This window comes from Mustela lutreola, chromosome 11 (assembly GCF_030435805.1).
Source record: "Mustela lutreola isolate mMusLut2 chromosome 11, mMusLut2.pri, whole genome shotgun sequence".
Taxonomy (NCBI): Eukaryota; Metazoa; Chordata; class Mammalia; order Carnivora; family Mustelidae; genus Mustela; species Mustela lutreola.
The window spans coordinates 97,394,859-97,419,519 of NC_081300.1; the positions used below are offsets into that span (position 1 = coordinate 97,394,859).

The following is a 24,661-nucleotide window of genomic DNA, read 5'->3' on the forward strand; positions in this document are numbered from 1 at the left end:
ACCACACCCCTGACCGCTCACAAAGCACCGGGGCCCGCCGCTGCTTGCCTGGATGGCTACGGCCACCTCCACCGAGGTCTCTCAACCGCTAGTCCTTTCTCTCCGCAGCCACCAGAGTGAGCTTTGAAAGCAAAAACTCAACACCTCACTTCCCGGTGTAAACCTTATCAGGGCTCCCTTCACACATAAATAATATGACCCGAACTCCTCCTCAGCCCTGGGTGATCCGCCTGGCACCTTCCCTCCCTCACCTACCCCAGGGGCCATGCTGGCCTTCTCTGTGATCTCACCAGCTCAGTCCAGCCCCAGGGCCTTTGCACTGCCTGTGGCACTTGCCAGGGAGGCCCACACGGCCAGCTGCCACTCAGCCCCCAAGAGCCTCCCACGCTGTCAGGTCCAGCCCTGATCTCTTGGCTGAAGCCACCCTCCTTTTCTCTCCACACATCTGCCCCACCACATCTGCCACTGCATAGGATTCTCTTTTTTTTTAATGAGAGAGAGAGAGAGAGAGAGAGTGCAACCTGGGGGGTTGCAGGGGGGGGCGGGGCGGAGAGGAAGAAAGAGAACCTTAAACAGGCTCCAACCCCGGCACAGAGCCTGACACGGGTCTCAATCTCATGACCCTGAGATCACAACCAGGCACCCCTGCAACACGTTCTTTAAAGTGAACGACCGCACTGACTTATGGATGACCGCATTCAGATGAAAAATACAGAGCTCGTTGGGCTTTTCGTGGGAAACTAGGAACGAGATCAAAATTCTAAGGATAGATCAGTTCAAATAATTTGCTTACAGATAGATACATTTTTCTAACATAGAATTCACCACTTACATAAGATACCTTAAAATTATTCATCTCTACGTTTTAAACTTCAGCGTGTCCCTCTGTGATTTGGATTTTGAATACATTTCACCAAGGAGTCACCTACTTAGTCAGAATGTGCTCTAGGAGACCAGAGCCCTTCCTGATGAAGACTGGGGAGGGAGGTTATGTGCAAAAACAGGGCACTGGTTTCGGCAAGTTTAGAGCTTTATTCTACTTAAACAGAGAAGTGGCAGCGTCTTATCTGTGAATACTATTCGTGTGGACACCTTTTTTCTTCTCTTGTTTGGATTTTACAGCTGTTTTTACAAAAGGAAATCACCCACATTATTCAGCTTCAAATATTACTCACTTTTTAGTGAACAGCGCGTGCGAGATTTCAGTACAATGACATTGCTACAGAAATTGTTATGCCGAAAGGGAAAACGCGACTGGGTGTATCAGAGCCCAGACAGCTTCAGACAGCTGGGTGAGCACAGCGCTTTTCATCATCTTCTTGTTTATTTAACTCACTTCCTGTCTCCACGGCTAGATAAAGCTTGATGAAACATGGGCCTTTGGTTTGCTCACAGATGAATCCCCAAGTCCTGTGGCACACAGTAGGTGTCCAATAAATGCGTGTTGAGAGAATAAATGAATGAATGAGGGAGTGCTTCCGGCCGCCCGGCTCAGATGAAAACACCCGAGTCGTGGCCCCAGGGAAGGCAGGTCCCAGGAAGCTGAGAAGAGACTGGAACATGAACCGAGTGGAGTCAAGGGGGACTTGGTGCCTGGGCAGCAGACACACCCACAAGGCCACACAAGACACAGGCCACAGCAGACCCGGAACTCTAGTGCTAGCCCAGTGCCACCGCCCCCCCCCCCCCAGAGGCCACTCTGCAGCCCCAGCCAGCCACGGGCAGACAGAGGCTCGCCAGCAGCCTCAGGTAAGGCAGCCCTAGCAGATGCTCCCGAGCCCACACAGGCCAACGACCCCAACGGCAACAAGAGATTTTCTAGGTTGCTCCGTCAGTCCCTGTGAGCTGCAAGAGGGTGGCCGCTTCGGTCACCAGAGCTTGGACCAGTCATGCAAGTCCAGAAACTACAAAAGAAGGGACTTCCCTGTCAACCAGACCAACACCAGCAGATATTCAAAAACTACTGTGAAGTTTGCATGCTCCCAGGGATGGGGAGCTCACTACTGCAATGTACACGCTGCAAATCCACCCCAGGAAAGCTCAATCAGTACGGGCTGGACTGCCCACTGGACAAGCTAAGTACTGCTCTCTGAAGTCACACAAAGACGCCTGCACCCTCTCCCCATGATGAACCTTGAATAGTTCAAACCCATCCCAAACAGTCTGCCTCTAACCTAGCACTACCAAATGCCCACAGATGCATGTCCCTCAAGGGGCAAGCTCTGCAGCCTCTTTTACCTTTTGGGCTCCTGGATAACAGCATGAGGTATTATCCCCTCCTCAGCCAAGGAGGCTATGCTCCCATTAAAGCATTCTTCCCCCTCCCCCAAAGCCGGCCCTCTTCTGGTAGCCACATCTCCAGCACCTCCCTCCCAGCTTGAAGACAGGAAGCCACCAGCCTAGAGCCCAATCCTCTTGCCCCGTTTTGCCAGCTCGGCCCACACCAACTACATGTGGCAGTTAACTGGTATTTCTTCACTCCAAGCATCTGTCTGAAAAAAAGCCCATTATTGGGATATACCATACCGGCCACCCCCAAAGTCTCCACGGCTGGATCACTGCTCACAGCTGCTGCACACTGGGCTGTGCCACAGAGGGACCCCTGACCCCTATGCTTACATCAGAGCCCAAATCACAGGGCCGCACTTGACCCAGGGCCACGCCCTCACACAATCATCTTGACCTTGGTCTCCACCAGGAATGGCTTCTGCGTCCCCCATGGGATAAGGCTTCACAGGCCTCCACCTCGCTGTCCCCAGAGCCGTGCGTGCAGTGTCCTCACGGCCCTCCCCAGCGGAAGGCCTGCGTCCCAGTGCTTCGTGGGACCAAGCACTTCCCTCGGCCCCAGGCCTGCTCTGTCCCCAACATCAGCCCTACCTGGCCCAGAATTCTCGCCCAAACTGCCCCCTCCCGCCCCTTCCTCTGACACCTGGCCCTGCCTGGGAGCCCTGTTGGGAACTGAGAACCCACATCCCAGCCCAGGTCCCCGAGGCCAGATGGCCTGTCCCCCCACCTGCCCCGCGTCTGCACGGCTGCCCACGAGTACTCACATTTTGATGTTCTCATGATACTGCCGGGTGTCGGAGGGCTGGTTGTACAAGGGCTGCAGAGGAAGAGAGAGGCAAGCACTTCAGGGCCAGGCCCGGGGGCTGCACTGCTGTCCCGGGCAACATCAGCCCCAGCGCCCCAGGCCCCAGCTCCAGGGAGCCGTGTGCTGCAGTGGAAAGCGGCCGCCAGCAGGCATAAAACAGAACACGGGGACCCAGCCCGCAGCCCCAGCCGGGAACGGGCTGTAACCCTCTGGGCACCGCTGTGGGTGACCTGACACCCTGCCCCTGCCCCAACCAAGGCCACCATGGTTCCTCTGCAGGGCACCGGGCAGGGCTGGCCTGGGTGTCCACTGTGTCTTGGCCTGGAGAGCGGCTCAACTTCTCCGCGTCCAAAACACCATGATACGCCACGCAGCCCCCGCTGCCTCGCAGAGGAAAGGGCCCAATGCTGCCGCGCATTCGCAAGGGTGAGGGAGGACAGGAAGGCGCGCGACAGCCGGGGCCTCGTAGATAGGTGCACACTCTGGAGAGCGGCGATGACGCACCTGTTGGGGAACAAAGTCACATGTGCATTATGGTCGCCTCCCCTCCTGCAGATGCCTGAGAAGTTTCGGGCACTGTGTCCCGCCAGGAGAGGACGCTGCCGTGCCAGATGGCACAGCTCATCACAATGATACGTCAGGAGCAAGCTACACGTCCCCCACCAGGAGGACAACAGGCGCAGGAGGGCTCATGCACGGCAGGAATCGCACACAGCAGCCAGGAGGGCCCCGGGCCCACAATCGGCAGCCAGTGTGTGTGAGGGGAAGGACAGCAGCCACAGCCGGCCACCGCGCCTCTCCTGCCCAGGGGCCTGGTCTGGGCGCCCAGAGCGGCTCTGCCACTCTCCAGCCGCGTGTGTCCGGGTGAGTCACATCAGCCTCCCTGGCCCCGGGGGGCCCATCTGCAGATGAGGCTCAATGCAGAGTCGTCAGATCAGAGGAGGCAGCGCACGCGGAGCTCTCAGCCCAGCATCTGGCAGACGGAAATGCCCCAGAGTGTCTTTACTGTCACCATCGGGGCGCGATCATGTATGAACGACCCCGATCTGTCCTGCCTCCTGTACCCAGCCACGCCCTGCCTGTGGCCAGTGAAACGCCTGCAGACGTGAAAGCAGAGTCTGAACGGCGCACGTCTGCCTTTCTGCTTCCTCTCCTGTCCGCCTGCTCCCAGTGAGGGAACACGCGTGGCCCGGCGTGCTGGAGGCCAAGAGGACACAGAGCACAGGAGCCCCAGCCCGGCCGCCGGCCCACTGCCCAGCGGAGCGCGGAATCCACAGACATGCCCGGCTGCCTCCGGCACTCACGGGAAACAGGGAACGGTGCTTGTTTTAAGCCACGGAATTCGGGGCTGGTTTGTGACCCAGCAGGGGCTGATACAATTATCATCCCCACTTTATGGAGAAGAAAATCAAGTCCCTGAAAGGCTAAAATACGTGCCCACAGCTGGGAGGAAATGAGCTATAACTAGAACGGCCGACTCCCTTTGGCTCTGGAGGCAGAGGTCCGCTCCCAGGCTCTGCCTGGGTCCCTCTCTGGGTGTCTTCCTCCGTGCCCGTGCGTGTGCGTGTGCATGTGCATGTGCGCGTGTGCAATCCTCTCCCTTGCTGTCCCCACACCCCCGCACACACAGCAGGAGCCCTCCAGGGCAGCCATGCACGAATGTGGTAGAAGACCCAGGTACAGAGTGTGAGGGCTCACACGGGACAGGGGCAGCCTCGGGACAGAGCCCCAGGGCGAATGAAAAGAGCCCATCGGTCTCTGCCCTGTTCTTCTCCCTGGGTGCGGGGCTGGTAACAGCTCCCAACACCCGCCAACATCCTGATGATCCCAGCCGATAGGGACCACCTCGAGCAGCAAGGCTGCAGGGCCCAACCTGCTCCGTCTGCAGGACCAGGTCTCTTGCCCTCTGCAGGCAGGGCGAGGTCCTCAAGGAGGGGCCACAGGCAGTCACGGGGGCAGTCACAGGCCGACAGATCGGGTACTGCACGCAGCCTTGGCTGATGACAACGTCACCTCTCTCCTGGGGTCCCTCAGATTCCTTCCATGACAACCGACCATGGGGCTTGGCCGATTCCAGGCTCCGAGCTCAGCTGTCCCCGCCAGGGACAGATACGTGACCCACGGCTGGTACAGGCCATCTCTCCCCACACTGGGTCAGGCTGCCCTTCCAAGGGGCTCAGCTGGAAGCAGGGAGGTCTGAACCCCACTCCGGGCTGGAGCGGGCAGGCAACTACAGAGCCCACAGTGAGTGTCTCAGTGGGGGACGGGGCAAGGCATTAGAGCAGAAGGCTGGCAGCGCTCACCTGAGAACAGCAAGGGGCCCTACAAAGACTCCCCCGGGCCAAATTTCAAAGCACTAAACATGCGTGTTTAACCCCAGGTGATTCTACGTTAGGTCCTTTTTGATTTCTCGTGCCTATACAACACAGGCCGGGTAGGAGGGGGCTTGGCCCAGAGGTTTGGTTTCCAGGAATGAACAGACACCCCAATTTCAGAGATGGTGCCTCCCTCACTGGCTGTGTGACCTCAGACATGTGTGGGCCACACTCTGGGCCTCAGTCTTCTCACCTGGAAAATGGGCACAGAGCAAGTAGGAACTACCACACAGAGCTTTCGTGGAGCCCAGGAAACGTCAGACTTGGTGACCGATTTGTGTTGTTTTGGTTTTAAAGACGGCAGACAGCAATGTCTCCACAGGCTGAGGAGGTCAGGAGGGCCTGAAGGACCACCGATGGGAGACCCTAGGGAGTGTGTGATGGCCGGGGAGCAGGGACTACCTCTACATAATAGGATGGGCCAGAAGAGGAGAGGTGGGCTTCTGAGAGCAGGGGTCACAGGCAGCCTGTGACTTGCCAAACCCACCTTCACCTGTGGCCACCTGCCCTGCCAGGGAAGGGGGGGACAGAGCAGCCTGGCTTTTGCGGCACAGTGAACCCCCAGTAAGAGGCACAGAAGAACCCAGAGAACACTGTGGGGCTTGCTGCCTCTAAGCACAGGGGCTCTCCCCCAAGGAGGCACTCACTGAGCACTCTTCAAGGTAAACTGAGTCCTGGGAGGGAAGGAAGTGTCTGGGCCCGGAGCACAGGGGAGGAGGTCCATTACCATGGTGACAGGCCCCCAGGGAAGCCCCTTTGGAAGGCCTGCGTGGGATGGAGGTCAGAGGGTTCATGGTGCATCCCTCGCAGGTGCACTGCTGAGGTAAGGCAGGGCCCGAGGGAGTCTCCGACACCCCTTCTGGCCACCCGCAGGGGTAGCTGCACAAGGCCCTGTGTCCCAAGAGACAAGTCCCACTACGGCGGCCCCAAGGTGACCTTCGCCTCACTCACACCTACTTTGGCTTTCCTCTCCCCCTCCTGACCTCACAGGCTCCAGCCCCCGTCAGGGGGACACAACAACCAAGAGGGAAGCTCTTCCTCTCACAGGCGGAAGGCTAAGGTCCCCCTGGGAAGGTGCCCCGCCCCGGCTGGGGACCCTGGGCCTGTCTCCTGCCCCCCCCCACGCCTCCATCTCCTGGACAGGGGCACTGCCCTAACAATCTGGAGGGCAGACGGAGAGTGCCAGGCGGGGGACGCGCGAGGCTGCAAATGCAAGGCCAGAAAAGCAGAAATGAAAAGGAAGCAGAGCCGGTCTCCGGGACAAGGAAGGGGGGGGGAGGTCCCCTTCGGGCCCGACTCCAGCCAGCTGGCAGGGTGACCAGGAACAGCCGGCAGCCCCAGGTGGACCGAGCTGCTGAGAAATGAAGTGTCAGCCCTGGTCCTCAACCCTCTGGTGACACCAGGTTCTTAAAATAGTACCTCTGCACAGGAAGGAAACCGATGACTCAAAGCCGCGGGGAGGGGAGGCGGGGGGCTGCAGCGGCCCACACCCTCCCTCCAGCGCCCCTCCCCCAGGCCAGGCCTCGGATCCCCGATCCCCGATCGTCCCGGATCCCCGGGGGCCTGGGATGAAGGGGAGGCGCACACTCGGCCCAGCCCCTGCTGTGCGCCTGCGTTCTGGTGCCAACTTCCCCTAGGCCTTGGCTGCCCTCCCAGCGGGGGCGGAGAGCACCCATCCTTGTCCCGGAGGCCCAGCAGGCTCTCCCCGGGCTAAGTGCTCCCTGGACGCAGGTGCCCAAGGGAGACCTCGGGTCAGTAGCACCAGGCCCTCCGTGAAGGACACCTCTGAGCTGCCTCTCCTTGGAGGACACCTCTGGCCACTGGGACCTTTTGGTGACCAAGACCGAAGGTAGACCCCGGCTGGCCACAATCCCATAAGCTCGACACACCTCCCCGCCCCACCCCCGGCTGTGTGACCCTAGACAGGGCACTGCCCTCCCCAAGCCTCGTCTAGAAAATGGACAGTGACCCCTCCACGAGGCCAAACATGAAGCAGGTGCCCTGTCACAGTGGGTCCCCTCCACAGCACCCCCGAAGGCCACCAAGCCAAGAAGCTGCCGACTTCGAGAGGCTCCACTGAGAGCCACTCCAGACCTCGGCCTCCTGTGCCACCAGCCTTCAGAGGGTCTCTGCTCTGAGACTCCCAAGCAGGAGACAATCCCCTCACCCTGTTTAGACCCACCAAAGAATCACTTGGACTATGAGCCCCATGAACACCTGCCTCACTCACAGGGGGGCTGACCCTGCTTCCCTGAGCACTTAGCTTGGGGGGAGGTTGCTGGGCAAGGACAGGGATGGGAGCTCTCGTTGGGAGGGCAGCCTGGCCCCGGGCATCCCTCAGGCATCCGGACACAGCCCCCTCCACCCACCTACCCCCACCCCCGCTCAGAAGGCTTCTGGGACTCATCAGGTCAGGAGTGGGGAGAGGGAGAGCCACCAGGTCTGGAAATGGCAGGCTGCCACCTCTGGTCCTGCCACCCCTGTTGACAAGAGGGGAAACCGAGGCAAGGAGGAGCTTACTGATGGGGATGGAAACATTACCCAGCTTGCGAAAACAGTCTGGCAATTCCTCAAGAGGCTACTCGCAGAGGGACCATGACCCACCACTTCCGTCCCGCAAGTACACCCAACAGCGATGAACACCTGCCCACGCGGAGACTCGTCTGCTCACGTTCACGGCCACGCACGGCAGCTCCTCACGTCCGCCAGTGCCCCAGTGGGTGAACAGATGTGCTCTACCCACACAACGGAATACTATCCAGCCCTAAAGACGGGTGACGTCCTGACACCTGCCACGGCCCGGACGAACCCTGAGAACGTCCGCGGAGTGAAAGAAGCCAGTCACGAGAGGCCACACCGTGTGTGAGTCCAGTGATACGAACGCCCAGCAGGCGAGTCCGCAGACACAGGAGGTCAATGAGTAGTGGCAGGTTGGGGGAGGGCAGGGACAGAAAGATAAGGACGTGACAGTCAGGGACGTGGAGCTATTTGAGATGGTGCGACGTTCCAAAGTGGACTTGGAGATGCCGCGCACATCCGTGAATACACTAAAAAGCGCTTAACGGTACACGTTGATTTAAACGGATGACGTGTGTGGCATGCGAATTCTATCTCAGTAAAGCTACATTTAAAAAATAAAAGAGGGTCTCCGAGACCTCCCAGAAATCATGCTCAACAGGGAAAGCGAGCCCTAGGAGGGGAGCCTGCCGCCCAACCCAAAGGGGTGCGAGGCCCAGCCCCTGAGCCCGAGGAGCCCCCCACTGCCGGCCTGGCTCGGCCCTGACAGGACCCAGGGCCGCACCTGCTTTGCCGTGGCCTGAGCACGTGGACTCCAGGCTGGGGCGCAGCTGTCCCCGAGGAAACCACTCCAGGGGCGAACAGTCAACCCTCCCAAAGGTCCACAGCCACCAAGGCTGAGAGCGGGCCGAGGCAGTGCTAAGACAGCCTTAACTATTCATTGTTTCCCGCCACCACCCTCCCCCTGCAAAGATCCTGGTGTTCCCATTTCACAGAAAAGGAAACCGAGTTCTCTACTCAAGGCCACTCAGCAAACACACGGCAGAGCGGGGTTTAAAATTGGGCTCCAAAGGCACGAGACCTGATGACACAGGAGGACCACATGTCCCTCCCCGGACATGCCATGCTCACAGGGCCCCTCACAGCCGTCCTGTGTGTGCGTGTCTCTCCATACTGTCCCACAGATCTGCACCAACCTGCCCGGGGCGACACTCACTGGTCCAGGGCACGTGGGGCTCTGGCCATTTCTCCTGGGGCTGAGGCTGCCCATCAGCCAGGAGTTTCCACATTGCCTTGGCTTGGATCTCCGGTGACACTAAAGGTGACGGGGTGCATGAGACAGAAGAGGCCTGGGGTCTGCTTCCCATCAGTAAAATGCCACCGACAGCAGTGACACCAACAAGAGGAAGCACTAGGGCTCGGCACTCACCATCCAACAGGTGTGGAGCTCAGGGCTTTGCACAAATTAATAGGGTCAATCCTCACCGCAACCCAACGGGATATATGGCGTTATTCCCATCTTACAGATGAGGAAACTGAGGGACGGGAAGGGGGAGAACCGCTTGGGCTCACACAGCTATGACGGAGCAGAGATCACGTGGCCCAGAGTACGGGCTTCCCATGCTAAGTCAGCCCCACTGCGCTGGCCTTCACTGTGTCCTGATGGCGAGAGCCGGCTCCCCTGCCCCCAACCCTACCCCCAGCCCGGCAGGCCCAGCCACCCGCCCGCTACCGGCCGGTCCCTCTTATCAGAAGGGTGTATTTCCTGCCTCCTCCAGAGGACAGGACAGCCTTGGCAACAGCTGACTTCCTCCTTCCCCTCCACGCCCACCTGCCGCCCTGCCCACCTCTCCAGCCACCACAGCCACCCACCCTGGACCCCAGCTCACCAGCTCCACCTGAGGCCCCAGGCCTTCCAGAATCCGATGTGCAGCTTCGGCCTTCTTCTGCAGGGTGACGGGGAGGAGGAGAAATTAAAAAAAAAAAAAAAAAAAAAAAAAAAACACAGAACAGATTATAAATAGAGGCCTCCAGAACAGCAGGCAGCTGCCCAAGCCAGCAGCCAATCCACGGCCCCAGAGCAGGGGGGTGCAGGGTCCCCCTGCAAGCCCTCCCCGGGCTGGAAGCAAACAGAGGGGCCTCAATACCCCTGCAGCGGCCCTGGCAAGGCCGCCAAGTTTCGATTCGAACAAACACACGGTGTTCTCTGTGCCGCCCCCCCCCCCGCCCACAAACCCTCAGGCCTGCGTCCCCCGGGGCCCAGTGCTGCGGGCACAGCTCCTTGCCAGCGGGCCACTCTGCCAGGCCCAAGATGCCTTCCTGCGCCTGGAAGCTGGCTGGGTGTCGGCAATTACCTCAGAGCTGGTGCCGCCAGCCAGGGAAGGGGGGGTGGAGATAGAGGCGCTCAGAGATACCCTTTCTAGGATTCTTGTATTTCACAATCATGTGACTATTTCTGAGCTGCCCGGGGGCCTCCCCGCCTCCCTCCCCACTCACAACCCGGGACTTATTAGGAAAACAGGAACATGTGGCAGAAAGCGCTCAGTGGCTGTGAAGGCGGCAGGCTGGACCTCCGAGCCTGGCCATAAAGGCGGACATTGTGCATCTGCCGGTCCCCATGGGCCCCCAGCCCGGGACCACCAGCTGGGGGAAGGGGTGGACGGAGAGCTGTGGGGATGGTGGCTTCTGCAGGGTTGCTGTCAGATCTGGGCCGCCGTGCGGAAAGCGGGGTGCCCACAGCATGCAGGAGGGAGACCGGAGTCCTCCGGCGACCCAGAAAAGGCTGGGTGCTCCGGACTCAGCCAAACTCGGGGAGACCATCTAGGATCTGCATGAAGCCGGGACGACAAGCCAAGCAAGTCACCATCAACAATCCCCTAAAAGGGGGTGTTCCCAGAGTCCTGGGGAGCATGGCTGCCAAGAGAATTCAAGGCCCAGGCTCCTGCTGTCACAGCAAGGAGAAGGAGTGCCAAAAGCCAACCCACTCCCCCTCTCCTAGCCCCTGGGGATGGACAGTGGGTACTTATGTAGGTGGGCTCAAGCTGGCACCTAGAACGAGCTCCGCCTAGAGCCCTGGGCCCAGCCCACCCAGGAACAAGCCATGCTCTCAGCCCCCTTCGTGCAGAGCCAACACCCCGAGACCAGCAGCCTCAGCGTGTGGCTGGGGGCCAAAACATCAGGGGCCAAAGCAGTACTGTAAGGACTTCCATTTTATCCAGGAGCTACCACGGGCCAAGCAACCAGCACAGAGCACACATTATTAGTATTTAAATCACACAAACATGACATGAGGCAGATCCGAGACATGTCCCCATTTAACAGACATGAAACAGGCATGGAAAAATGACATACAGAAAAAGTCCTGCTGATCTCCAGGCTCCAAGAAGGAAGACAGACAAGGGCCGGATCCCATGCGGGGGGGCCTCCCCTGGGCTGGGGACCCGCACCGTCTTGCCCCAGGCTCACCGCAAAGCAAGAGGACGTCCCCGTGGGGCTGATGACGGGAGAATTCCTGAGGCAGGTCAAGTGAGGGAATGGGGTGGGGTGGAGAGGTGACGGGGCAGCTACCCAAACATTTCCTGAGCACCCACTCTGTACTGAGCACTGGGGCAAACCAGGACATGAATGAGGCCCAGCCCCTGCCTGCAAAATCTCCAGATCTAACGAGCAGCTGGTGAAGGCAATGGATGGCAGACTGGCGCGCACAGCAGAGGAGGCAGTTGTGGTGGACATGTAAGGCATAACGCAGGGCTCAAGTCTTTCCAGAAAAGTAATGGGAGGCGTACATAAGATGGGTTTTGAGAGATGAATAGGAGTTTCTGTGCGTTCACGAGGTTCTGCGCAGGTCAGCGGGAAATGCCCATTTAGATAAAAGACAGAAGCTAAACCCAGGAAGGGTACGGCTGGGCCCCCGGAAACTGCCCATCACACAGGTAAGCATAGCATGGGTCTTGGATCCGGGCACAAGGCCTGTGGCGGGGGCTCCGGAAGCCTGTGTCCTACAAGCCACAGCAGACTCCATCTTCAACCACATCGGGGTAAGGGGCTCCCAGAGAGGGGACCTCCTGCAGCCCCTGGAGACGAGAACAGAGATGAGGCCCCTCCCTCAGCTGCTGAAGTCACCCGGAGCGCAGGAGACGGGCTGCCCAGGGCCGCCAGCTTGCCAGCACGTGCCTGGTGTGAACCACGCCTCGGCTCCTAACACGCCCCCAGGTTCCAATCCCCAGCCCGCAGCAACCCTGGGGCTTTTTAAGACGCGCCTCGATTTCCCAGAGATGCCCCCGCCCGCTTACCCACTGATACCGAAGCGACCCTGCGGTGCCGCAGCGCCGGCAAGACTGGACTGTGTGATGCCTGGAGCAAGGGCCATGGAGCCATACCGGGCTGCTCCCTAAGGGGTGGCGACCACAAGCACCAGGCCATGGCTCGCACGAGGGGACCTCTGCATGGGCCAGGCCCTCTACTGCAGCCCGTGTGTGCCCCAGGTGTTTGCACACCTGCAAGAACCCTGTTCAGAAGATTCTAGCATCAGCCCATTTACACACAAGGCAGCTGAGCTCTGGGCCACGCCACCTGCAGCCCGCCTGGAAGCTGGGAGCAGCTCCAGGGACAGGGAGAGGATGGCTCCCAGCTGGCCCACCGCCTCACACTGCCCTGGGGGCACCTCCCCTCGGAGGCACGGGGGGCCCCCTCCGTCCCCACCCCCATCCCACTTCTCTGGCTCAGCCTGAAGGGGCGGAGTGGGAGGAGTATGTGTGCTTGTCGGTTCACAGGGAACTGTGTGTGTGTGGGGGGCTATCCCGCCTACTGGGCCTCTCCCCCACACAGGCAGGGCTTTCTCACCGCGTCTCACCGTCAAGGACAACCTGTCCACCAGGGTCAAGGTCTGGGAGCCAGCTCCGCTCTAAGCCTCAGCCAGCCACCCCAGCTGTCTGGGCCTCGGTCTCCCCATTAGCACAGTGGCCACACTCACCCAGGCCACCAAACCCCCAGCACTCTTACAAGGATGTTCTGCAAGGATCAAAGTGACATGCATATTGTCCCTTCCGTCTTCACAACCCCCTTCAAACGGAGGGCAACCGCTCCCTGCCAGCCAGGGGCACGGCAGGGAACCCAGGTGTGGGCCACGGACTCAGCCTCGCTCCTGATACTCCCTCCCGCACCCTCAGCTGACGGCTTCTTGCCACCTGAGGAACTGAAGCCGAACTCCTTGGGGGGTCCCAGGGGGCCCCCACTGTGCCTGGCCTTTGGGAGGCCACTGCCAGAGGGTGCCTGGCTCAGCTCCCAGGGAACGACCCCGGGAGCTCATGCCGCCAGGAAGGACAGAGCTCTCACCAAACTTGGCGGGGGGCAGGCTGGGTCTCACTCAAGAGACCGCACTCTGGCAGGGGACCCTGTGGTCTAGGCAGCCAGACCTCTTGGTGCCAGAGAGCCTGGGGGCTGTGCCCAGGCCGAGCAACCCCACGGTCACCTGCATACACAGGTGCACACAAGCCTGGTGGGCCCGCGGGGACCATGTCCCATGCCCACGTCTGTAAGGGCACGACTGTCCACAACTGCGTGCCACACAAGGTGACTCTCTCTCTCTCTCTCACACACACACACACGCATTCGCATACACATGTGCCCAAGCACACCGGTCCACATCCACACCAGCACGTGTCACACAGCTAACAAGTATGCTGACAACTGCAGGGGTGTGTAAGTACACAAACTTACAGGTGTGCCCCACAGGTGCTCACACACACGCACATTCACAGACGTGCACAGTCATCCACAGGCCCACTCAGACACACGCACACACACCTGCGCGTGGACACTTAAACGCAGGACGACCACGCATGCACGTAAGTCAGACACGCAGATACACGAGGCCATCAACAGGCCCATGTGCACACACGTGTGAACGCAGGTGCAGGGCACACGTGCACATGCACTCCAAGCAAGCCAGCACATGCCCACTTGCACTTGCGTCCACGTGAGCACAGCTACCTAGTTACACACGTGCATCCCTCTACACACACACACACACACACACCCTGCTCCTCCTGGGCAGGGGCTCCAGACCCTCACTCTGGCTGGCCCCCACCAGTGACCCCCCCCCGCCCCCATTCTAGCTCCTCAGCTGCCTATCCTGGCCTGAGCTCTGGGCCTCAAGCTCTCCATCTGCACAATGGGGACAGCACCCACGCACCCACCTACCCAGAAGGCCCAACACCCCAACGTCCCGTCCATGGCACCCCCCCCCCCAAACTACATCCACTGGCGAAGCACCACAGTGGCTTGGGGAAGCAGGATCCCAGAAGCCCAGCACGCTCCTCCATACACGGGGCCTGAAGACGTGGCCCAGAGCTTCCGTGGGTCGCGTGATGAGGGACATACGGTGGGGAGGGCAGAATTTGCGTTAACGAACTCACCCGACCAACAGCGCTAAGTGCAGAAGATGAAATCGGAGGAAGCCTGGATCCCAGGCATAGTTAGGATGCGCAGTCACGGAGGCCGGGGGCAGGGGGGCGCCCGGACCAGAGCACTGCTCTGAAAGCCCGAGGCACAGCTCAGCTGGCTCCGTGGCCACGGAGTCTGAAGCTGGCCTCAGGGTGCCTGGACCCCCGAAATGCTCCAAAAAATCCTTCATGGTCTCAGCTCCCAACCCTATTATTAGTACTATTAGTAACTCTATTAGTCATGTTAACCTGCTAACATGCCCTAACCACATTCTATATTTACTTCCTTCTTATTTATTTACTTCAGCAGGCTCCATGCCCCACCGTGGGGCTTGAACTGTGACTCTGAGATCTGGGTCAAATGCTCTGCCGACTGAGCCAGCAGGAGCCCTAATCATGTTACAGAAAACCCATAGAGGGTGCACCTGGGCGGCACAGTCGGTGAAGCACCCGACTTTGGGTTTTGGCTCAGGTCGTGATCTCAGGGTCAAGAGCTCAAAGCCCGAATCAGGCTCCGTGCTGAGCATGGAGACTCCTGGTGACTCCCTCTGACCCTTGCCCCACCATGCGCGCGCACGCTCGCTCGCTCTCAAATAAATCCTCTTTAAAAAAATGGAAACAAAACAGCATCCTTACTCATACGATGCTTGAAACAGAAGACAAAAGAAGATGGGGTCTTACTCTCTGCTTCCCTCCTGACTCATCAGGGCACCAGTCACCACAGGTGCGCCCCACATGAGCGACAGACACACATGTGCATTCACTCACAGCACGCACCCACAGGTCCGCTCGGACACGCGCGCACACGTATGTGCACGGACAGGCTCTGGCCCCATCGGTGCAGCCTCCTCACCGCCTGGTCGTCCTCGGCCCTGGAAACACCCTTCTGGCGTGTCCCAGCGGCACCCATGTTTGCGGACAGAGTCCAGGTCCTGCCCACCCCCCAGGAAGTCTACCTCAAACGGCCACCGGCCAGGGTTCCCACAGAATCAGACTACGGGAGCCTCCGGTAGCGCTGCGTGTGTTTGCTGTCCCCAAGCTCTGAAGTGTGAGCCCGCTCCTAGACCCACGAGGACTCCACCTCCTCACGCCCCACATACTCCTTTCAAAGATCAAATGAGACCCTGCCCCTCTCTGGGCCCTTGTCTGTGCTGGGGAGCCCCCCCTTCCCCCACCAGAATGTTCTCTTCCTAGGGGTGGGGGGATGGCCCACTCACTGCTTCCAATCCCAATCCCAGCCCATTCCCCCCCAGTTCCTGCCCCCAGGGGCCCTGCAGAGACTCTGCCTCCTGTTCCGCCATCTGTGGGCACCTGCCTGCCCTTCACACACAGGCGGCTCCTGGGAGGCAGGAAAAGCCTTGCCCAGCCGGCTCCCGCTGCGCGTGCTGTGCTGGGCGTCTCACCCGTGTGCCCCGAATGGATAATGAGCCAGAGTCCAATATGCAGAAAACCAAGACAGGCCCTGCCCGGCAGGGAAGCTGCGTTTTCCAGCCGGCAAGGCATTTAGAGACAGACCCTTGTCATCCACCTCTCAGAGGAACCAGCAGGGAAGGAAGGAGGATTAAAATTTAATCCTATTGATCCCCCAAGGGGCAGTAAGTTCTGGCTGCTCCTGCTAAAGGCAGCTGCGGGGCTTCCTGCCCACCCAGCCTCCAGACCCCCAGGCTCAGCCTGTATGGAGGGACCCCCCTCCAAGCTAATCTCCACTGGGGCCAGGGACCCATACCAGTGGCCCCAAAACCAGAGGACTCTTCCAAGGGAGTCTCCCCTCCTCTCTGCCATCCTGCAGATTTATTCAAAATTCATTTACTGAGTACCTACTACGTGCCAGGCACGGTTCCAGGAGCTCGGGATACAGCTGGGAAACAGACAGAAAGATGCCTGCTCTCACAGAACTTCTGTTTACCATAAACAGAATAAACAACAAAATGTGAATCATGTGCAGTATTGGAACAAGGGCAAAAGAGAAAATCAAAGCCAGGAAGAGGAGAAATGTTCCTTGAAGGGCTTTTAAGATTAGATGGAGGCTTGTATCAGGCCTTGCTAAAATGGGGACACTAGAGCAAAGAGCCGAAGGAACAAGGAAATGAACCCAGTGGGGAAAAAGGAGCTCCAGGCAGAGGGCACAGCCAGTGCAAAGATCCTGAGGTAGGCAGAGTAAACGCCAGCGAGGCTAGGGCAGAGTGAGGGTATAAATAGAGAAAAAGGGAAATTCAGGGTTAATAAGGGGCAAAATCCTTGGATCAACAATATGCCCCTGGGTGCTGACTTGTGGGTTTATGTCTCTCCCGCAAGAGAATCCATGCGAGTGAACCGAGGTCACTGCTGTGCCCCACTGCCTGGAACAGAGGCAGACACGGAGAGAGGGTTCATTTCCACGGCTGCTGAACGGATGAACAAATACATGAATAGAGAGGATGAGTGCCACGCCCCCAGGCAACCCGAACTTAGCCAGCAGGGGTCGGCTCTCAACATCCCAGGAGCCAGGGTTCGAGTCCTAACCCGCCACTCATAGCTACTGAGTGGCCTCACGGAAACGACCAGAGCTTCAGTCTAATCTAACCCAGTCACTCCTACAGCATCGGGACACCACCGCATTGCAATCCCAGGAAATGGGTTCGAAGCCCCCAGCCTATGGTGCTGGGGCCTACAGGGCAATGCCAGCACTCTGGGACCCCAACGTGGTAACCACCCGCCTGAGGTTGGGGGGCACAGGCTGCGTGTGCCTGGCCAGCCTCCTCTCCCCTTGGGAGAATCCTCCTCCCTCTGTCAAGTCCCTGGGACCGGGACTCTCCAAGGGTGGGCCTGAGACCCAGTCCTGACCCATCAGTGGTGTCAGACCCCCTCCACCCAGGCCTGGGATTGGCTGAGAAATGAGCACGTGTTCCAGCCAGCCAGTGAGCACCCAGTCTGGGACTGTTTCCCATCTGCCCTGGGAGGCACGTGGGCTGAGGAGGCAGCAGCTTCTCCCTGAGCTGGGGAACCCGGCTGAGAAGGACATTGGCACAGAGAGAGCGGAGGTGAGGACCGACAGCTCCCAAACCTCTTCAGTTGAAAGCCTGGACCCACGCACGCCTGAAGCGACCAACACCAACTCTCACTAGAAGATTCAGGAACCCCTCTTGGGCCTCAACCAGCATGAGCTGCGTTCCTGCCTCTTGCATCCGAGAGTCTCGGCTCACAGGACCCTTTCTGGGACAGGACTCCACAGTTTACAAAGCCATCTCAGCCGCATCAACCCTGTGACTTCAAGAATATGGCCAGGACCTGGAGCAACCAAAGACCCGAGACGAAAATAAACCACCCAGCTCATCCGGGCGTAGGCTGGCCTGGAGTCCAAGCCCCCTCCCCCGGCACCTGCCCACTCACACAGAAGCTGCAGAAAATCTGGACGGGAGGCGGGAATTCTGGCAGGGAGACCCTCCTGGAAGAACTGGGAGGGGGTGTCTTAACCGCTCTTGGGGCAAGCGGGAGTGCTGAGGCCAGGGAGCCAGAGACCAATTCGCTCTGCAGACATGGCTCTCGGGGAGGACCCGGTGCCACCCAAGGGACAAACCCCAGGGCAAGGCAGGCCAGTCACGGGGCTGGGAAGAGGAGCGAGCTTCCCACAGAGGGCACCAAAGGCACCCCCAACAGGTCGAGCCCATGACGAGGACCAAGGACCAAAGGCAAAAGCCACCAACCTGCCTCCACAGCTGCCAGAGGGTTGTATGCCCGCTCTCTCACCCAAAGATCAGAGAGGGAGGGTCGGCAGAGGGCTGCCTGGGCGACACCCGGGAGCCCTGCCCTTGTGCCTCCAGCACAGGCTCCTGAGGCCGCTCAACCCCGGCTCCGAATCCCAGCTCAAAGCGCACCTGCTGTGCCATCTCAGGCAGCTCACCTTCCCTCTCTGAGCCTCAGTTTCTTTATGAGTAAAATAGAGAGAAGAACAGTGCCTGTTTCATGCACATCAGGAGAGAATTACGTGAAGTCACATACCGCATAAGCACTAGCCAGAAGAGAACGCTGGCACCAGCCCCCGTGCCAGCGAGAGCTTGCCCAGTGCCAGGCATTGTTCTGAGGGCACCTCACGATGAACTCACCTCGTTCCCACACCACCGGGCCGGGGAGGTGCTAGAATTATCATCACTCTGCCGGTGCGTCACAGGGAGGTGTAAGTCAGGTGCCCAAGGTCACAAAGCCAGGGGATGGTGAAGACGGGGCAGGAAGCCAGGGCATCTGGCCAAAGCCTGTGTGGCCCAGCGGCTCTCCTAGCGTCAGGATCGTTATGAGCGGGACTTGGGGTGGGGGCCGGGGTATGGGAGGGGGCCCAGCATGCGCTCTGGACCCCTGGCAGCCTCAGGGTCACCGGCATCCGGTGCTGCCTCAAGAGGTGGAAGCAACGCCGACCCAACCAATCCAGGAGGTCCCCAAGGGGAGCGACAGCCACACGCACCAAAAGCACACACTCCCAGGCTCCAGAAGCCCCCAGCCCCCAGGACCCCCAGCCCCCACCTGGGCTCTGAGCACTGGTCCCGCAGCCAGGGGCAGATCCTACAGCAGAGACTGCTGGGAAGGATGGCCAGGACCCCTGGGCAGGCAGGGGGACCAGAGGAGACAAGGCAGGAGAAGTGGTCCCCCCCATCCAGCACCCTTCACCGTGTGACCTCAGACAAGGAAGAGTCCCTCTGTGGGGACTCATGTTTCCTCATCTGTCAAACAAGGGAGAGGACTCACATCCACAGGCCCCGAGCGTGTCTGCAGAGTCCACAATAAGTCACGGAAGCTGAGCTCTCAGGGGCGGGCCCGTCGGAGACACGCTAAGTCGCTCCCCCAGGACCGAGGCCCCTCCAACCAGCCCGCAGCTGCCCTCCAGATCTCCAGGAGCCGCCACAGCCTGCTACAGACCCCATGTTCAACCGTGCCAAAGCCCCTTCCAGGGCTATATGTCAGCAGAGGCTGGTGTGCATGATCTGGGACCCTAAGACCCACAAGTTCGAGTCCCAGCTCCACCACTTTCTAGCTGTGTAGCTTTGGACAGGTCACCTAACCTCTCTGGGCCGTGGTTTTTCCCCGTGTTAAGTGGAAACAATTCCTGTACCTACCCTCCCGGGACTGCTGTGTAAAGAACCCCGGCCCACTGCCTGAAAAGGAGCTGTTCAACTAAGGTCTGCTGTTACCATTAATGATAAAGACAACGTTACTACCCGTCCTCTGCATTATAGGAATTTCTTTTGCGTGAGCGCCAAACCGATCGCCTGGTCCTTTCCACCCCCACCTTCCAATCAACTGGCCCCTCAGGCTCTTCCACAACTTGACGCCTACACTATCCCCCTGCGTCCCACAGGCCGGCCACAGTCCACACCCGTCAGCACGCCTGAGCAGAACAGCCACAGCCGCCCTGAATGGGCTGACCCTTCCTGTTCCCGCTCCCAAACCCAGGTCTGCGCACACGTGGGAGACCGCAGAGGTCCCCACTTTTCAGACAGGAATGCCGAGGCCCAGAAAGAGAACAGGCCCTTCCCAGCAACACCCACATCCCGCCTGGGAGCCAGCGCAGGGCCAGCGGCGGAACAGGGAGGGAGGCCCCACGGGCCGGGCCGGGGCGGGGCGGGGCATACCCGGTTCTCGTCGTAGATGATCTGCACCAGGCTGCGATGCTTTGACTCGATGGGTGGTGGCGACACGGGCTTCTCGGGCTCTGGGGGCTTGGCGGCCTCCTCCTCCAGCTGTTGCTGTGGGAAGGGGGAGAGAGCGGCGGTGAGCACCCTGGCGGGCGGAAGGCGGGAGGGAGCACCCCCATGGTGGAGGGGCGGCCCCGCGCAGCCCGGCGGGCCCAGTGGACTCGCACAGGAAGTCAGGCTGCTAACCATTTCCTCTGAGTCACCGGGGGACCCCGAGCCCTGGAGAGGGCCCCACTGGGCAGGGAAGGGCCCAGCTGCCGGCTGTCAGTGGTGCGGCCAGCCCTTCTCGGTTCGAATCCCGCTTTGACCACCTAGGAGCTCAGTCGGTGAGCGAGAGCAAAGCTGCCGAGCCGTGCTGGGCAGCCGCTTCCTGGTGTGTAACACAGGCGTATCACCATGCCTCCCAGACGCGCTGGTGCACGTGCAGCCCGGCTGGGGCCCTCGGCAAGCCCGCGGCCGTCCTCCTCCTCCTCGCTCTAAGGACCGTCTCCATCGGGGGAGGCTGCGGACCCTGCAGCCCAGCTGTGCGGACTGGAACCCTAGTTCGAGGACTTCCTCGCTCTCTAAGTGGGAAATGGCTAAAATTCTCTCGTGTGGAGAGAGAATGGGGTCACGTTCCTCGTGTGGAAACAAGGGATACTTAGCGTCCGCCGCGCAGAGCAGATACGAGGGGCGTGAAGGCCGGAGCGGGCGTGGGACCGAGCGAACACCCCCCGCACCCTCCTCTGCCTGCTGCTCTACATGCTGGACCCTTGTCCTCCGAACACCGCAGGGCATCCCTTCACGCCGCTGTCCGCCTGCTTCCGCAAAGGGAAAGTGAAGACCAGACAGCTGAAGACACCGGTCCGAGGGCACCCAGAAGGCCAATGCCCGGTGGCACAATCTGAGAGGGCCTCCAGAGTGAGAACACAACACCGCTCTGTGCTCCTAACGCACAGCCTACCCACGACCACGGACCGCGAGCGAAACAATATAAACTCAAAAAGGCAGCCAAGACGAGCCACGCAGAAGGAGCCAGAAAACCCAGGCCTGGCTTCTGTGGGCACCCGGGCCTGGCTGGTAGAGCCAAGCTGCCTCAGTCCCACAGTGACCCCTGGCGGCAGCTTCCAGAAGGGCAGCCAGGCCAACCCTGGAAATACACACACACACACACACACACACATACACACCCCTGGAAATACACACACACACACACACACACACACACCCCAAATTGATCAAGAGCTGCTCTGAGCCACCTGGCTTACAGCCACAGTCACAAATATGTACACATGACCTGTGGCTGCAGCCCCATCCCAGAGCCAGGCCTGAAGGAACCAAAGTACTCCCATCTTGCCCTTGGAAATGCTGCCTGACATCAACCAGGGCCTGGCCTCCATTCAGGAGGCCGGAGTCACCATCTTGGAAACCCACCTCTTGTCCCCCAGGTCAGGGACAGCCGGCTAAACCTCAGTGACCGGCCCAGCTTCTGGGCCATGCTCAAGTCCCAGCTCTTCCCTCCAGGCAACAGCCCTGATGCCCTCTTAGAATCCACCAGCAACCTGGATCTCCTTCCACAGCTGCCTACAGGACTCTGAGCTGGCTTGACCTGCTGCCCACAGTGGCCGGGGGCCACCCTTGACCCTACCCGAAGCCCATGCTTCCTTACCTAGAGAGGACCCAGTGTGACCCTGCTTCCCCCAGGGGCAACCCAGATGCTTCTCGGGGTCAAGACGGCATCGCACGGACTCCATCAACCGTTTCTACCGAGTGCCTACTCTGTGCCAGCACTGCGCGGAGCGTGGCCGTGAGCAGCAAGATGAGGACCCCACTTTCACACTCGAGTGGGAGAGGTCCCCAGGGGAACAAAGCAGGATGTGTAGTCCCTCAAATGGTGACGCCATCAAGAAGACTGAGGGGACAATACAGCGACGGCCCCAAGAATAGATGCCTTAGGCTCAGCAAGCCGCCCGGTGTCTGTAGTACCCACGCGGCTCCGCCACTGTGTCTAGAAAGCAGCCACAGACAACACGTATGAACGTGATTGTGTGCCAATAAAACTTTATTTGCCAACACAGGCATCAAGCCCGCTCTGGCTGGATTTGCTGACCCCAGGATAGAGGGTGGCTGGGGACGAGGGCTCCTGTGAAGGCCAGGAGGGCCCCGCTGGGGACGGGGTGTCTGAGTAGAGACCTGAACATGCCAAAGGGAAGCCTAAGAGGATCCGGGAAAATGCAGATCGTCGATTAATTTTATATCAATTTATGTTAAAAACTAAACCATAAAATTACCACAAATCTCTATGTTAACTTCTCTTTGGTCTCCGTGATTACCATAAACATGTTTTTACCACATGACCCCGTTCCCACCTCAGAACGCTAGCACGAGCTGTCAGTTCCATTCCCGTTTCACAGAAAGGAAACTGAGGCTGGGGGAGGTGACTGTTCTGAGGCAGAGCTGCGAGGCCCCGCCCATGCGGGCTCCAGGGCCACGGCCAGGGTCAGGGGGTACGTGCAGGGGCGTGAAGCACAGAGAGGTAACCGCCCTCCCCACACCACTGGGGACCGGCAGAGGAAGATCGGAAACCCGGGAGCCTGGCTGCGAGTCCCGGCCTCGCCCCGCACCCCGGGGGCCGGCTGGTATGGCAGCCACCGGAGGCTCCTTCAAGGGCAGGTGTCGTTTAATTCAAGCCACACTAAGCTGGAAGTTGAGTTCCTCACCGCACATGCGCATGGCACGCGTGACTGGTGGCTACCCTGGTGGACCGCACAGACCCAGACCTTTCCAGTCCTGCAGAAAGATCTGCGGACAGCAGTGCACCGCACCGCACAGGACGCCGCTCTGACCCGGGGGACGTCGCGGCAGGAAAGCAGCCGGCACACCGGCAGGCCCGGCGCCAGCTCCCTATCCCCGGCGCTCTCTTCTCCGGCGCCCCGCCTCCGCCTGCCCGCACCTGCTTCTTCTTCAGCTTGGAGATCTGCTGCTCCACCATGGTGATCTCCCGGTCCACCCGGTCCATGTTCTGGATCAGCTCCTCCTTGGAGAGCCTCGGAGGCACCAGCTCTAGCTCAGGGTCGGCGTGCGGCGGGCTGGGAGGGGACACGGGCTCCAGCTTGCCTGCCAGGCTGCGGTCCTGCAGCGGAGGGAAGAGGAGCAAGGCGTCAGCGCAGGGGGTTCCCCAGCCGGCAGGCCCGGCCACGCTCCCCGAGCTTCCAGCGACGGCAGCTTCAGGCCCCGGCACACAGGACGTCTACCCTGACAGACCCCACATCCCAGAAGTGGGACTGCCAACCAAGCCCACCCGCCCCCACCTTTGCCCATCCTTGGCCTCCTGCCTGGGGGAACCCAGCCCAACCCGCTGCCCACTCCGCAGAGGTCAGATCCCTTATGCCCTCCTATATGGAAGTTTTCACAAGCTCCCCTCAAGAGTCGCAAAGCACTTCCCTTCCCACAGCAGGCCTCTCTCTTGCTCCACCAGCCTGGCCGCGTCCTCCCACGGAACCAAACCCCCCAAGAGCAAGCATGGAGACCCCCATGTCCCAGCCCCCAAGGCCTGGCCCCGGCAGACCCTCCACGAACATCTGATCACAGCACTCTGTCCGAATCGGCAAGTTACAGACGTTCATAGAGACCAACGCGAGAATCACAGGAACAAGCCGCAGAGAGGCACAAGGAGCCATGAGTAGCAGGCGCGGGGCTTCCATGCCCTCCTTGCCAGGGACCGGTCTTTTTCTGCTTTTCCTTCTTGGAGGATTACTCTTTGTGTCATGAAGCCGTTTTCAAAATTGGGTTAAACAAACAAGGGAACGCTTCATTGGGCTGTGCGCCGACACCCGTGCCAGCGGAGGTTTACGGAGCACCTGAGCCGTGCCGGGAGCACCCTGGGGAGGAGGAGGTTAAAAACAAAACAAAACCCAGTCCCTGTCTCTGGAGCGCTCACGGGCGAGGGCCCAGGTTCAGATCCCAGCCCACTCAGCCACCTCCCAGGGCTGTGACCACAAGCACGTCAGGGACCTGCTCCTGCCTCAGCTTCCGCATCTGTACAATGGGATGATCCCGGCTTCTCTGGCTGCTGTAAGGCTGGAAGTGTCCTGTCCTCAAACCCGCGCTCCAGGCCTGGTGGCCGGCACGGGCAGAACCCAGCCCATGCTCGAGCTGCTCAAGGTCACGCCGGCAGCTGCTGGCAGCAGAGGCCCCAGGAGGAGTTCCAGGCCGCCGCCTCCCTGCCCCCACGGCAGCTGCGCCCAGAGGACAGAGGACACATTATTTCCTGGGACAACTGCAACCCCAGGGGCTGCCAAGGGCTCCCCATCTCAGGACTGTCAGAGGCTGTGCCATCGTGCATCCACCCCTCCCCCCCACGCAGACCCTCACAAGGCCCGCGTGGCCCGATGGTCCTCAGGATGTCATTGGGTTTGCCTTCTGTCCTCATTGCTTTACTCTAAGATGTAGAGAGAGCTGGCGTCGGGGCTCAAGACCTTCCACCCAGAACACTCAGGGGAGGGGCGCCTGGGGCGGCTCAGTCAGTCAAGCGACCCTGCCTTTGGCTCAGGTCATGGTCCTGGAGTCCCGGGATCAAGTCCCGCATCCGGC

At 60.0% G+C, this 24,661-nt stretch overlaps 1 protein-coding gene across 23 annotated transcripts in view; it reads right to left on the reverse strand.

Annotated features, from left to right (window-relative positions):
- Nucleotides 1-24,661, reverse strand: part of NCOR2 (nuclear receptor corepressor 2) — a 206,078-nt gene that overhangs the window by 103,694 nt on the left and 77,723 nt on the right. For 22 of the 23 annotated variants that reach the window (XM_059139520.1, XM_059139524.1, XM_059139522.1 and 19 more), the window contains 4 exons: nucleotides 23,022-23,201; nucleotides 20,027-20,140; nucleotides 9,873-9,929; nucleotides 3,051-3,103 (listed from right to left, as the gene is read on the reverse strand). In XM_059139520.1, the coding sequence (XP_058995503.1) occupies nucleotides 3,051-3,103; nucleotides 9,873-9,929; nucleotides 20,027-20,140; nucleotides 23,022-23,201 (404 nt within the window). The remainder of the gene's footprint in view (nucleotides 1-3,050; nucleotides 3,104-9,872; nucleotides 9,930-20,026; nucleotides 20,141-23,021; nucleotides 23,202-24,661) is intronic. The other variant, XM_059139529.1, reaches the window with a different exon arrangement.